This window comes from Ammospiza caudacuta, chromosome 11 (assembly GCF_027887145.1).
Source record: "Ammospiza caudacuta isolate bAmmCau1 chromosome 11, bAmmCau1.pri, whole genome shotgun sequence".
NCBI lineage: Eukaryota > Metazoa > Chordata > Aves > Passeriformes > Passerellidae > Ammospiza > Ammospiza caudacuta.
This window is the reverse complement of record NC_080603.1, coordinates 16,766,753-16,781,765: the sequence shown is the minus strand read 5'-3', so window position 1 is coordinate 16,781,765 and position 15,013 is coordinate 16,766,753. Positions and strand designations below refer to the sequence as shown.

The window sequence follows — 15,013 nt, the reverse complement described above, 5'->3', positions numbered from 1 at the left end:
AGGATACCTGTGCTTGGAGATTGCAGAGAGGCTCTCAGGGATTCCTCAAGACAAGTGAGCTCCCTCTTCCATGCATGGATTTTGGATCCTATCACTGTTAAGGTTGATGCTTCTGCCCTCATCCTCCCCAGCTGGCACCACTGCTGGCCATAGCAGCCACTGGGATTCCTGGGCAGGCATTTCTTTATTGACAGTTGTGCCAGAGTGTTTTTCTGGTCTGCTCCCTGCTGTGCCAAGGTAGATTGGCTCAATCAGACTTGGTAAACCTGTTGTGAATGTTCCATGCTTCACTGGACTTGCCAATTGTAGCTGCTCTCATTGCACCCCTGCTGCTTGTTTGACTGCCTGGTGGCTCCCAGCCGGGGCCCAGGGATGGGAAGTGAAGTTAATTTGCAACAGTGAAGGTAATATTAATCTCACCTTTCATTTTTTAGACATACAGTTAGGAAGCAAGGAAATGGATTTCTTTTCCCTTAAATACAAAGCCTCTCAGAGAGGAGGAATTGAGTCTGTTGTCCTTGGGGCCATCCTATTTCTCAGCACAAACCCAGTGTACACAGAACCTAGTAATGATTGTGCTGTACCCTGGTGAGACTGGGCAGGGAATGAGAACTAGTGCTGATGAAACTTCATTTCAGACCATGCCTGGCCTGTCCACATCTCCAGTAATTTCATAGTTGCCTCATTGTTGGATGTGACTCTTCAAGGGTTGGTTTCCTTGGCCTCACTTGCAGCTGCTGTCATGCTTGGCTCGGTGCCATGGGTACTGGGTCTGATTGTGAGGGAATGTTCTGCACTGCCATCAGCCCCAAATCTGCTAGGGAGGTACAGGTGTCCCCATCCTTTGCCACCTGGCTGGCTGACAGTGCTTCCTTGTGTTCCTAATGGGATGTTCTCATCTTCCTTAGCACATTGTTCTCAGGCTGATGGGACTTGAGGATAATGTGCTCACATGGGTTGGAGGCAGCCAGCCCAGCCAAGTTTCTGACACTGACGAAAGGTTTCTTGTGCTGCCTGCCCTGCCAGCAGCCACAGCAGCACAAAGAGAGGGCTGTGTGCTCAAGCTGTCTGGTTGGGTTTGTAACAGCAGAGTGTGTGCAGCCAAATGGCTTCTTCAGCAATGCTCAAATAATTCCAAATGTGTGAACAAACCCAAGGCTTTCTGCTGCCCCACCAGTCTGCTCCATGCTGTGTCTGTCCTCTGTGAGATGGGAGCACCAGGGAACCCAGACACTGAGAGGTTTCCAGTGTGCACATCACTGGTAACTGTCCAGCTTCCCTCTCTCTGTGCTGGTGGGTCAATATCACTGGTTTAAGACCCAGCCCCTTTATTCATGTCCAAGCCCTGCAACTTGGTAGCTCATCCCAGGGCAGCATGCCCACTTGCTTTGTCAGTGTTGTGTGCATGTGGGACAGGCAGGGGCAGGGCACAGCCCCAGGTCTGGGTGCTGTGTGGCCATCTTAGGGATGGCACTGGGCCTAGGTGGCTTTGGGCTAGGAGTTGGAAGTTGCACCAGGGTACTCTGGCCTATATGTGCTTCTTGGCCCAGTCACTGAGCTTCAAACCAACCTAAACAGGAGCCTTTGTCCCTGCTTCATGTCTGTGACATCCAGCAGCTCTCAGCTATAGCCTGTAAGAACTGAGTGAGAATTTGAGGAGTTTGTTTGGACACCCATGGACTACTTCCAGCACTTCTCTGCAGGAGCAGTTAGAAGAAGCAGGCCTGTCTATGCAACACAAGTCTGTATGGACTTTGCCTTTTTATTTTGAGCCCATGCTTTCTTTAGGAAGTCTTTAGTGGTCTGTCAGTCCAAAATGGTTAAACAATCATTGCTGTATCATAGGAATATAGCTCAGTGATAGAGGTGAGACTTTTCTGGGGTTAGTGCAAGACTGTCAGAAGACAAGGAGCAGTGTTCCACCGTGGCACTCCCACTTTCTTGCCCATGTGCCAAGATGTTTCTGTAATGTGTACTTTTGCAAACAGAGAAGTGTGTTTGGTGTGGGTAGAATGAGTAAAAACAAACAAAAACAAAGTTGAAGTCCTCCTAGGCTCAAGTGCCTCTCTGGGGAGGGTGAAGCAAAGGTCTGCCAGCACCATCAGCACCATGACTGACTGACAAGTCAGAGCTCTTGAATACCAGAGGGATGAGAGCAGTGTGTGAGCCTGTGCAGGATGGCTTTGGGAAGGGCTAGGATGTACTTTTTAAAGCATTACTTGTAGCAGTGATCCTTATGCAAAAAATGTGTAGCTCTGAAATGTTCATCCTTGCTCCTGTGCTGCATGCCTTGTGTTGCTGGTCCAGCTGTTCAGGCAGCTGTGCTGAGGACTTGCTCAGAGACCTCTTGCAGTTAAAAGTAACACTTCCCTCCCATCCTACCATTCTCTTGTTTGTTTGTTTTTAAACAGTCAAGAGCAACTGCTGCTTCTTGAATACCTGGCAGTAATAACAGCCCTAGATTTGGGCAGACTGGCTCTGTGCTGAGGTGTCTTTGATCAGCTCTGAACTCATGGTAAGGCTCAAACCTCTGAGTTGGATGTGCTGGATGGTTCTTCCAGCAAGCCAGATGATGTTTCTTGTGAGCAGAAGGTGGTTGTTCCACAATCATTCTAGGAAGCTGAAGCAGTATTAGGGATCACAGAATTAGTCTCTAGGGCAAGATTCCCTTGCCCTGTCCTGTAAAAAGCAGGTGTTGGTGACCACCAGGCACTCCGTGTTTGTCACCTGGGAATAGCAGTGCTGCCTGTGACTCAGCTGTGGCTTTTTCAGATCTGTGGCTCAAGGCAACGTTTCTTTCTTTGTACAGAAATGGCCACTGGAAGCATTCCAATGCTATTGAGTTTCATATCATCTTGCCCTTTTTAAAAGAAGTTGTGATGAAAAAAAGCAACAGCAAAACCTTAATTACACCATCCAGATTTATTCATGCTTAAAGTGGGATCATATAACTGTAACCTTTGTCCTCATCTCCACCCTGCTGCGTGTCACTGTCCTTCCCTGAAGTGTTGCTCTGGCTGTTAGGAGTTTTTGTCATCTTAAAACACCTTTCAATGCAGACTGGACCAAAAACTCCATTGAATATGGTAAAGCATTGTCTGATTTCTTGGTACAGGCAACTAGAAACTCTTCCAGATATTTTGTGAGGACACCTGGGTGTGGAGTAATGTCTTGATGCCTCTCTAGTGGAGCATGTGCACCTGTGAGAAAAGGGAAGGCTTGTGGGATTGTGGTTTAGGAAATGCAGCTACTTTCTAATTTCATTTGTGGCAGTGGAAACATTTTATCTTTTCTGACTCTGAACCCTTTCACAAACAGGATCCTCATAAATTCCCCTTGTACTTTTGATACATTCTGGGGGTTTTGGGGTTATTTTCAGTTTATCTTTTAGGCTGTGCCTGTGCTCTGCTAAAGAGAAATCTTGGTCTTCCCCAGAGGTTTTGCCAGTGGAGTGCAGCAGGAGGAGTTTGTACTTCCCTTTGTGGCTTCAGAAGCATCTTGTCGTTCTCTGCTTTGTGATGTGTTTCAAGTGGGAGATATTCCCCTCTGTGGGTGCTGTTAAGCTTCTTAGGTTGTCACATTGAGGGAGAAATAAATGACAGACCTCTATAGTGTATTTTTTGGTGCCACTGCCTAAAACTCCCCTCAAAGCGGGCAGAAACCCCAGGTCTGGGAGATCTGTGAAAAGGGGCCCCATTCTGCAGTCAGGGGGACAGGTCACTGTCTGTCTTTGGTTCACAGAAAAGCTGCTGTGAACCTGCCACCAAAAGGCTGAGCCTGATGCTGTGTGTCTGTCCCTGTCCCAGTATGTGTGGCTTGTGTTTTGTTGCCCTACTGCCTATCATAACAAGTTAAAAATATACTCTGGTGTTTTTCTACAGTGTAGGTAGAGCATTCCTTTGAAAGTTCAAGTGGGAAAGTGATAGGCATTGGCAAAAATCTGCTGCTTTTAAACTGGTGCCAAAGGCAGTTCATCTGTTTCCCATTTCACTTGTCTCAAGGTCATTTTCAGCATCTTTTGGAGAAGCTGTAGTTATCCTTGCCCATAATGCTGTGACTGATCCCATATCTGGGTTCTAGGTGCAAATCCAGCATCTGCTTTTAGTCAATGAAGCTTACAAGAAACAACTGAAAATGATACCTGAGCTGGTAGAAATGCCTTGAGAGAAATGCAGTGAGAGCCATGGAGCTCAGTGTGCTCAGCTTTGGAGACGTGCCAGTGTGTACCTGCCCTTTGTGCCATGAAAATACTATTCTCAGACTCTTTAACCTGGCACAGAAAGTCACAGTAAACACAAATGCCTGCCCTTGGTTTTAGCTGAATGCAGTCAGTGTGGGCATTGGTAAAAATATATAATATACATTCTGGAATGCAGAATGCATTATATATTATATATATAATATATATTCTGTTGGAATGGAATGCAGAGCTTTGTACATAAGGTCTGATCCAGTGGTAGCATGGACTATTCTGTTCTTGAACTAGAGGTTGAGGAGAGAGTGGAGAAGGCATTTCATGCCAACAAGGACAAAGAAATAAACGCACACAAAAATAGACATGATGATAGGAGGTGGGGGGGGGGGGGGGGGGGGGGAAACCACAATTCCAGACCTTGGCAAGTAGAAACTGTCAGAAGTTCATATACTCCCCTGGCTGCCATAGCCTGTTTGATGCTTTTTTTGTTTGATTTAGGTTTTTCTGGTGCTAATTCTCTTTACTTTGTTTCCCTGTTCAGTTTGTCGAGACTTCGCTATTCTGGAAGATCATACCTTGGCCCATAATTTACAGGAACAAGAGAGTAAGTAGCAACAATCTTCAGAGCAAACTGAAGCAAGCTTGTCCCAGCAGATAGCTGGCTTTATTTGATTTTGCTAAGAAAAATGCTTCCTGCTTTTATTCAATTTTTTTCCTTTTAATGGAATACATTTTATTATTGCTGTCTTCACTATCCTGTAGCACTACACTTCACTCTGCTCCAGCTCACATTGTACCCCAGAGATAGTTGCATTTTATATTTCAATTTTGAGCTCTCCTTTAGAGTTGAGTTTGTTTGTGCCGTTTATGATAAAATTGCATGTAGGAGTGCACTTGGGGTTTTGTTGCTGTGCAAGGTTTTTAGAAATGACTAGCAATTTTGGAAGCTTCAAGTTTTATAGTCTGACCTAAAGTACCACCAGAAGAGTCTGTTTGTTTACTTATTTCAGAATTACCAGTGTCTGCCTTTTGAAAGGAGCCTTCCTTTTCAGACATTTTGAGGTAGGGCAGCTGTACACTAGAAGAGTTTATACAGGAGGAAAAAAAGGACAGCCAGAAACTGCAAAGTGGCTGGTGCTTTTTTTTTGTTAATTAATTTTTTTTACATGCTTATCTGTTAGTTTGGGTATGTTTGTTTTAGTTTCAGGTGTGGTGGCCTCTCTAATCAGCTTCTCATGGATTTGGTATCTGCCAGTACCAGGTGCTAATGCCATTCCTGCTGCTCCACCAAGGGTGCAGCTGCTCATGCCCTTGGTGCTGGAACCTGAGAGCATTGAATTAAAGAGGGCTTTGGGCTGCAGCTCATGTAGCCATTTTTTCTGGCAGGCAATATCCATGTATGGTAAAGGACTCACTGGAGCACAAAGTTGCTCTGTTGCTAAATATAAAGGTAGGGAGATTTTTGGAACTGATTCTGCTGAGAGTGAGAGAAGTTTTCTTCTGTAGAGGTTATTGAAAACAAAATAGAAAAGTGTCCATGATAAGTGGTTTAGGTTCAGCTCATCCTCACTGGCCTCTGGTGGTCCCTCCCAGACCCACTTCATTTGTCTGTGTTGATTTTCTGTGGTCAGAGAATGAAATTCAAAGCCTAAAAAACATTCCCTATAAACCTGGATGTGTTTAAGATACGCAGAACTTGTTTTGGTATCAGACCCGTATACAGCCCCCACAGTGCTGAAAAGAGGCAATCTCAAGCTGCTAGCAGAATTTCAGTTCAGGACTTTCCCACCTTTGGAGAGATTGCTTGGTGTTTCCCTGCCAAGATCTGTCTTCCTTTCTGGGCTGGAATCTCCCTCCCACTGGGTTTATCTTGTTCACTCAGTGAAGTTCTGCACCCTGATTTGAGGCTTCTTGTCTGTGTTTATTTCCAGTTGAGCATCACTTGGCCACAAATGTTCAGCGTAATCGTCTGGTGCAACATGACTTGCAGATGGCCAAGCAGCTGCAGGAAGAGGAGGATAAGAAAGCCCGTGCTCAAATCCAGAAACACCAAAAAGACTTGTGAGTTTGTGCTGGAGATCTTGGAATGGGAATGCTAGTCCCATTTGGTCAGAGCACTAATAGCAGCTGCTTTGAGCTGACAGTATGTGGGGTTCATCAGCCTTCTGCTGTTGTATCTTTTTTTCTTTGCCTGTCCGCTGCTGTGAAAGTAGTGATACCAGCTTCTGGCACAGAGGAATAAGAGCAGTGGGGTGGTCTTGGAGCCCATCCTGCCTTAGATACTGTTGCCTGTCCATGAGAAGGAGCCTTCCCATTCTACTGCTTGTTGTGAAAATGAGGTAACTTGGCCACTTGTTTTGACCTTGTCCCTGGCTGAAGTTTGAGACTGAAGGAACTGTGCCACAGAAATACCCAGTGCTACAGGGACTGTCTCTATGGTGTGGAAATTGCAGATATTGGTGTGTTTGCCCTGTGCCTGGTGAATGCTTTTGAGGAGCTGGGTGTGATGCTTTTGGTGTCCTGCTGCACTGACAGCCCCTGTGTGTGCTTGCAGCTATTCAGCATGAAATGACCTGGGAAGGGGAATTGCTGCTCCAGGGTGGCTTGATGGGGATGGGTGTTGGGGGACAGGCCTTCTCTTGCAGTCACTGACTGCTGCAGTAACTGTGGGAGGGTTTAATGACTGATCCAGTTTGCTCTGCAGGTTTGCTCAGTCCCCACACGCCACATCTTAACCCTGTGGTCTGTGGTTTGGCTCTCTGTGTACCGTGGCTCTCAGCTGTGGAGCTGGTGTAGAAGTGAAACATGGCAGCACAGGGCAAAACAAACTGTGCTTTCCAGTCCAGAGTGAACTTGCAGAGCACTGGGTGTAACAGATGGTTCATGGGACAGGGCTCAGCCAGATTCCACTCATGAGAGGTGGGTGGATGGGGGTCCCTGCAAACACAAGGTCTGCAAGGCAGGATGCATCTCCCAGCAGCTTTGCTGCCTCCTGACTGTTGTTGGGTTCTGGAATGCCACCCACCAGGTGCAGTTGGGGGTGGATCACAGAGCCTGGATGGCTCATCTGGCAGGACCAGTGACAGAGCAGAAGAGCTCTGTGCTGCAGATGTGGGAGATACAGCACTGGCTTCAAAGCAGCAGCTCGTGAAAGCTTTGAAGCTGGGGCGTGGCAGATCAGCCACTGTTCTCAATGTTCCCAGCACACTGGGACAGACCTTGTGTACATATGTATCTCTCTAAGTCTGTGCTTTTTTTCAATAGTTCTATTTCTTTATTACCAATTAGAGATGTGAGTGAGTAAATGACAACATAAAAATTGATTTTGTATGGCAGATATGATTCTTCTTTGTTACTTGCTGGGAACTGAAAACAATTTTCTTGTTGTAGGACTCTAAAATTGCATTTATGAACTTTGTGAGCCAAAGCACAGGCAGAACTGCTGATGTAAAACGTTATGTCAGCAGCAGTTCTGTTTCTGAGAGCAGGAGCTCTTCTGCAAGAATAGTAAAAGAAGTTGGAGGTATCCTTTTGTAGTTGGATCTGTTTCTTCCTTAATTCTTTGTACATTCCCACTGTCTCTTCCTTGTCCAAGAGTAGCGTGTTTTGGCAACAAAATAATCCCTGTTGTTGATGCTTTCTGTGTCATGTGGGACAGTTTGAAGCTAGAAGGTGATGGGAGGAGTAAGAGGGCGGAACTAAGGCGTCTTTAGAAACAGGAAACAAAAAAGCTCTTCAAATTTATTGGCTTTCTAATTTCTCTCAGAAGGACTTTGTGAAGATAAATGAGAGCATAGAAACATATCTTTTTAAGAATTCAGGGAAGCATCAAACCTGATTTTCATGCTTCTTTAAAAGCATCTCTTGCATCTAGCTGAGCAGCCTGCACACTGCTAAGCATAGTAGCAAGATTACTAAAATAAAATAGTGTGAAAATATGTTCTTTCCCTGTTTTGCTCTCAGTTCTGTTGCACTGATGTGAACAGTTCCTTTGAACAGTTCCCTTACACAATCCCTTTTTTTCTCCTCATCTGGCAACAACTAGTATCTGCAGTCACTGTGAATGGGAGGGAGCTTTCTGATCACAAAACTTTTAGGTTTTTTTCTCTTTTTTCTAAACTGATGTAGAATTTTCCCAACTTTCTTAGCACTCCTGGCTGCCCAGGAGGGAAGGACACATGAGTGGGATGTTCAGGAATGTTGATATTTATGTTACTCTGGCTGATTTTTGGGGTCTGATTGGTGCTTGAGCTCACATTAAGGAAACTGAAGGGCAGGAAGAGCTGTCAAACTCTTGAACCTATTTTCTTCTGCTCACACAAGTTAATACATTAGTTCATGTTCACTAAGTAATCGAGTCTCAGTATTTAATTACTGCTGAGCAATAAACCTCCAAATCTAATCCTCTATAACAGTTGTTCTTAGGAATTGATGTGGTGTATTCCAAGATGTGTCATCAGAAAGAAGAAAATGCTTTTGTGTTTGCAATACTTCAGTGTTCTTTTCTGGTAACACCAGCAGGAGAGGCAATGACCTTGTTGCCTTGGCGCTGAAAGATGATTAGTTGTTTTTCTGTCCTGTTTGTTTTCAATAGGATGTATTTTAAGCATTTAGCAAGCCAGTTTGTGCTGATGAACTTGGCACCTTAGCTCTGCTCACAGGTGCCAGGGGAAATGGAGACGTGCAATGCCTTGATGTGTCTGACCTTTCTAACTTATTTTCTACCTAGTTTCATGTCCTCAGAGCCTGGGGTTGTAAAGGATCCACTACCAGGCTCACTGACAGCCTGCTCCCTGGGATTTGCTTATTCAGATATTGTTTTCCTGGGAGCTGTGGTTCTCTGCTGGTGCCAGGTTTGCCAAAGTCTCTTTTTAAAAAGCAAGTTCAAGAACTAGATTTGCTACTGTGTGAACTCTTGTGGCTTTGAACAGATCTGTCCCCAGAGTCAAATGAAACACACACAGGCACACACAAAAATTGCCAAGTTTTATTACCTGGATGAAGAAACTTGTGTCCTGAAATGTTTGACCTATTGATAACTCCAGTCCAGAGGTCTGCTCCCAAGGAACTGTTGACAGAAATCTTCTTTTCCTTCCTGCTGTGTGTACCTTTTTGTTGCCTATGACAAATGAGCTGTTCCTTAGTGACATCTGTCCTCTAAAACCCTGTCGTTTCAATGTTCTTCCTCTCCATCCTTGCCACATATCCACCCCTTCTGCTTCTCTCCTTCTTCTTTACTTTCTGTAAAAGAAGGTTCTGTTGTGCTACAGGCTGCTCCAGCCATGCCACATTTTTTGTTTTTGCAACAAAACGTGCTTGTCTGCACTTGAGTGTTTTAACTTCTTCTCATGTTCTAGGTTCTCTCCCAGTCCTTTGCCTCCAGATTCACTAGGTCATTTATGCCCAGATTCTTGCTCAAACCTAAGACTAGTTGCTCCAGCCCACATAGCACAGCTTTGACATATCTCAGTGTGCTTCAGTTATTTGCTTGTCTTCCACTCTTGGTAGTGTTTTCATCACCTGTCTGATCATTGTCAGTGTATTCTTCAAATGATTGTATTCTAATAAGGCAGGCTCTGCTTGCTGCTGCTCACAGCTGTTCTCTTCCTATGCCTTGCCTCTCAGTAGTTGCACTTGTGGGGATTGACTTTCCTGCCATGTTTAGAGCTGCTCTTTAACTCAATCTCAACAGTGCTGAAAGAGAGAACTTTTAGCTTTCCTTTTCAGATCCCCCAGTCCATTTCTGAATTGCCCTGAGGAATCCTTGGCCATTGTTCCAGCACATCAGAGCATGCTGCTGAGTGTGGCACTGTTCCTGCAGATGCTTTTCAGCCTTCCTGGTCTGTCTGCACAGCCAAACCTCTCATGTCTCAATTGCTCTGATCTCTCCCTGTCCCCAGTTCATGCAGTCTTGTGTTCCTCCATCCACACTGGCACTGTGGCAGTGGCTCCTTTCCCCCTTGTTTTGACACATGTTGCTCCCTTGCCTCTGGGCACTGATCCTGCTTTTGTGTCTTGTCTCACCTCAGTGGCATTTCTCATTCATTACTGAACTGACACCTCCAGCCTCCACTTGGCTTATGTACCGTACTCCTGCACTTCTTTCTCCTTGGCTTACACATGAAAGCCACTTCCCAGTAGTGCCTGCATTAACCATACCCCTGAACTTCTCCTTAGATACCACATGGACAAAAACTCAGCAGAATTAGGCTGTTTGCAGACTCCTGAGCACTACCTTGGCCTGCCCTATTTTGTGGTACCCATCTCCTTTCTTAGCAATCTGCCCATGAATCTCTTTTACATTTTACTCCGTGGATGTTTTGGGAAGTATTTTCTAAATTTGGCCGCCAGTAAGTACAGGGAGTCCTGGTCCCTGGTGAGGATTCATAGCTCTGCACTAACACTGAGTAATAATTCTTTTGTGTAAATTGGGTGGATTTTTTTTTAGCTCTTTTATCCCTTTCTCCAGGCTGACTGATGCCTGTGAGTGCAGCTGCCTATAATCCCTGTCTCCTTGCCTTCCAGGGAACGCCAGGACTGCGAGATTGCTCAGGAAATCCAAGTGAAGCTCGCGTTTGAAGCGGAGGAGCGCCGCAGGCAAGAGGAAAAAGACGAGGTAACCTTTAAAGCTGCAGGGATGGATGGCAGGGCTATTTGTAGCAGCCTTTTCAGGGCAGACATTTCTTGGCCAGTAGCCACAGGAGTTGGCTTGCATGGTGGCAGTCCTTGTCATGACAGAGCTCTGTATGCACAGACATTTTGGGGAGTCCTGTTACAGGAATAAGATACAGTCATGGTCCTCACACTCAAGGGTCATAAGGGTTGTTGATGCCAGTGGCCTTGCTAATGAAGAGGTCAAGTAATAGGTAAGTCTTGCTGAGGTGTTTATTGCCCTGTTGGAGGAAGCTGTAATTGTTTATACACTCTGAGACCTGCTTGCTTTCTGAAATGCAAGAAGAGAGGTACTGCTCTTGGGAGAATCCTAGGCCATTATTTCTTTGTCTTTAATGCAAAGATTTCAGACTCTCAGCCCAGCCATCTGTTTCTGGCTTCTCCATTCTTCAGTTTAGTATTTCACAGCCTGAACACCCTGTTACAGTTTCTTGCTGTAAGGAACCTGTAAGCAGATTCCTTTTGTGACTTCAGAATGTTTCTCTGCTCCTTTTGCTTGAGAGTGGGTGGTGTGGTTTTTTTCATAGTGTACAAAGGGTTTTGCTTGTTGGTTGCCTCAATGGATCAGCCTGTCAGATAGAGTTTTCAATAAACCCACAGAGTAGAGGAACACCTGTGAGAACCTGCAGTTTCAGATGGTTTCCTGAGGAACCTGGGTTGTCTTGAGATGTTCAAGGGGCACCTGGTAGAATTCTCTGTATTAGGAAGAGCTGGAACACAAGGCTGTATTTCCTGGCAGAGCCTGAAATAAGAATCTGCCCTTGCCTGACAAATGCATTGGAGTTTTTTGCAAGACTTCATTTTCTTCTCCTACCTACTTCAAGCAAGTACTGAAAGGCTGCCCAGACAGATGGGATGGCTTGGCTTCCCAGAGGAGCTTGTGCTTGAGTGGGAGGAGCCCTTTGGCTATAGGATTTCTGCTTAAAAGGTACTGATCTGTCATATTTTTATCAGGAAGGTGAAGGAGATGCAAAACTAATGTTGACTTGTGGAACTGCACCTTTCTTTCCTGCTTTATATAGAGAACTGCAGGGATGTCAGCAGTCTAACCACAGGTCCTTGCAGCCTGTCAAACCTGCCTGCTGACCATCTTGTGCAGTTGGGAGCAGGCTCCAGCTGACTGTGCCTTAAAGCAAGGAGAAGTCATAAATATTCTCTCTCTTCCTGCTGGTACATGGGAAGTTCCCAAGTGTGTCTGAAATGTAGCTGAGGACTGAGGCAGATCCTTTCTGGAGTGCAGGTATTTTAAATGAAGCACTAAGCCTGCCTGCCCTGCCTGCTGATGAATCCTGTTTGTAAGAAGTGGTTTGTATGGATTTGCAAGTCCTGAGCTGTCTCAGTCCTGGAGATAATGTGCTTTAGCTCATATATTTATAGACTTACAGTACTTGCTAGAAAGGTTAACCTTGTCAGGGAAAGGAGTTTGTGGAGGTTTAGTTTTTTGTGGGGTTTTTTGGGTTTTTTTTTGAAAGAGCCTGTGGCATCCCCAGATTTTCCACAAAGCTGGTTTCAGAGCAGATCTTCCCTGAATCCTGAAATAATAGTTTGTACTTGAGCAGCCATCCAAGGTCCTCCAGTGCTGGCTTGGCTCTGGAGGGTGTTGACTCTTAGTTTGCATTTCAGCCATGCCTTTCCTGCCTGCAGTGTCCACTTTACATGCATGGCTCTGTAAAGGTCCTGAGGATTAGGAAGGCTTAAATGAATAGCATCCAGAGGGGCAGCATGACCTGCTGGTGTCTCCCAGCTTTGCTCCCTAGCTCCAGACTGGCTTCACTGACTCACAAGCTCATGGGCCTCAGAGGAGCAGGCCCCAGGGAGCTGTTTGTGGTTCCTAGGCCTTGTTGACCCATTAGTCATCTTGAAGGAAAACCAATTAGGAAAATGGAGTGCTCTTCTCTTTGGCATATCTACCAAAACTGTGACAGGAGACAAATGGCTGCAGTCCCCACTGTGCTCCTGCCTTGTGCCTAGTTTGCTCCTCCTAATGTCCTTTCGATTTTCTTTTCCTTCAAGTCTCTGTCTGTCAAACTGATGCATTTCCCTGCCTGGCATCCTGTAGTCCCTGCAAATTACAGCCAGTGTGAAGTGAGTTCACAGTTTACTTGGGGAACTCCTTCCAGTCAGAAGTGCCTTTAGCTGGACAGTCTTTGCCTCTGTGCTCTCCTTTCCCTGGTAGAGTGCAGGGAGGAGATGAAGCCCACTCCCATTACTGGCTGTGCACTTCTGTGACTTCCAAATCCTTGTGGAAAGCCTGAGGTTGCACACAGAGTCTCTTCTGCCCTGCTTTGGCCATTAGGGCTTAGCAGGCTTGTGTGCAGGAGGAGCAGGAACCTGGGAGTTTGCCATGGTGTTGGAATTGCAGTACTGGGCTGAGTTGACTACTGGTTGCTGACATGGTCCCTTGTGTCACCCATTAATTTGAAAGCTTCATCCAGTCCAGGGGTTGAATTTGAGTAACTGTTGTTGTGTCTGAAAAGTTAAATTTTTTTTTTTGTAAGGATTTTAGTAATTGAATAAAGAATTTGATCAAAATAATGTGGAGACACTTTTTAGTGGTGATTTAATGTCTGTTTTCTTCCATCTCTGCAGGATATTGCCCGTCTCCTACAGCAGCAGGAAGAAAAAAAGCACAAGAAGCACTACCCAGAGTCCCAGGGACACACAGGCTATGAAGAGAGCTATTATGCACAAAATGGAGGTATGTTTCTGCAAGATAAAAGCCAGGATCATGACAGTGTAGGTGGACCTGGTGGTCTGACAACTCTTTATCCCTCAGACTCAACTTTATGCTACAGACCTGCATTTAGCACTGTAGCATTACATCAGTTTCTGGGGTCAAAATCAGATTATTTTTTAATCAGGAAGTATTTAGTTAAAAAAAAAAAAAAGGCAGAGGAGACAATTGAATAGTTTTTATTGTCCTTGAAAGTGGCCTAAATGACAGGCATAGGTAATGTGGTTTGTGAATGTGCAAGTACAGTCACACATGCATGTTTTAGAAGTGCTTGTGGAAAAAGACAGTGGCTGATAAGGTAGTAACTGCTGTGTGACACCAGGGGTGTGGGGGAGAAATGCTGGTGAAATTCCATGCTTGCATTTGAAGAGAGACAGTTCCATGTGCTCATTTGTGATGCTGGCACGGCTACATGAAGGAATGAATGCTGGTTCATGGAGATGTTTCAAAAATAGCTCCTTGCAGGTATGTACCCAAGCTGTAAAACTAGCACAACTGCCTTGAATGACTTACTGAAGAACAAGGTCATCTCTACAGAATGTCTCTGCTGTGATCATCTGGGACTGTACAGTGTGGAAATTATTTGATCCACAGTGCTCTATTGCTTCCTTTTGGTCAGCTTCTGTGATTGAATACAGACCTTCTTTAAGCTGGGAGGAGAGAATCAGGGTGTATTTAATTATGGAGCAATCTGGGGATGGCTTTGCTATGCGCTGGTGGTGGTTCCTGTGTTCTTTCTTCAAAAATGTGGTGGGGAAGATGGGTTGCTTTTGATTAACAGATTGTGAAGATGAAGATCAAACCTCATTTCTCATTTTAACATCAATGCCATTGGCAGTTTAAAGTCCTTTATTTGAACTTACACAAAGTATTTTAGTTTCAATTTGGAAGAAGTTCAAAGATAGCCAAGAGAGTACAAAGCACAAAGTTCAAAAGTGCAAAACAGTAGCCAAGTGGAAACTTCATGATCACAAGTCCTTCTACATGTACAAAGCTGGGAAAAATTGATCTTGGAGTCCTACAGCCAAGCCACTCGTCAGGTTTTCAGAATTAAGTGGGAGAAGTCTGAAAAAATACAACATAGGCAGAAGTGTGCATGCAGAGATGGTAGGACAGGATGTATTTTTTTTAACAAATCAGCTGACAAAGCCTGTGACTTCCTGAAGTTAAGACTGTGATTTGGACTTGAAGGGTAGGATATCTTGTGGGTCTGTTTTCTTCCTGCAATAATCCATAATTTTGAAGGTGAGGCAGGAGGTGTTTGCCTGGCCAGTCATTGCAGTGCTGCTCTTGATCTGTGCTCCTTAAAAGCTATAAAGGACTGGAGTGGATTTCATGCCTGGATCATCTAGCTTGTTGTTCTGGGAACTCTTAATTACTTGAGCACCATTTGATTAGGCTTCTGCAGCCTT

At 45.1% G+C, this 15,013-nt stretch overlaps 1 protein-coding gene across 2 annotated transcripts in view; it reads left to right on the top strand.

The window, feature by feature from the left end:
* Positions 1-15,013, top strand: part of CCDC50 (coiled-coil domain containing 50) — a 43,196-nt gene that overhangs the window by 13,611 nt on the left and 14,572 nt on the right. For both annotated transcript variants that reach the window (XM_058811939.1, XM_058811938.1), the window contains exons 2-5: positions 4,737-4,799; positions 6,127-6,256; positions 10,721-10,811; positions 13,457-13,565. In XM_058811939.1, coding sequence (XP_058667922.1) covers positions 4,737-4,799; positions 6,127-6,256; positions 10,721-10,811; positions 13,457-13,565 — 393 coding nt within the window. The remainder of the gene's footprint in view (positions 1-4,736; positions 4,800-6,126; positions 6,257-10,720; positions 10,812-13,456; positions 13,566-15,013) is intronic.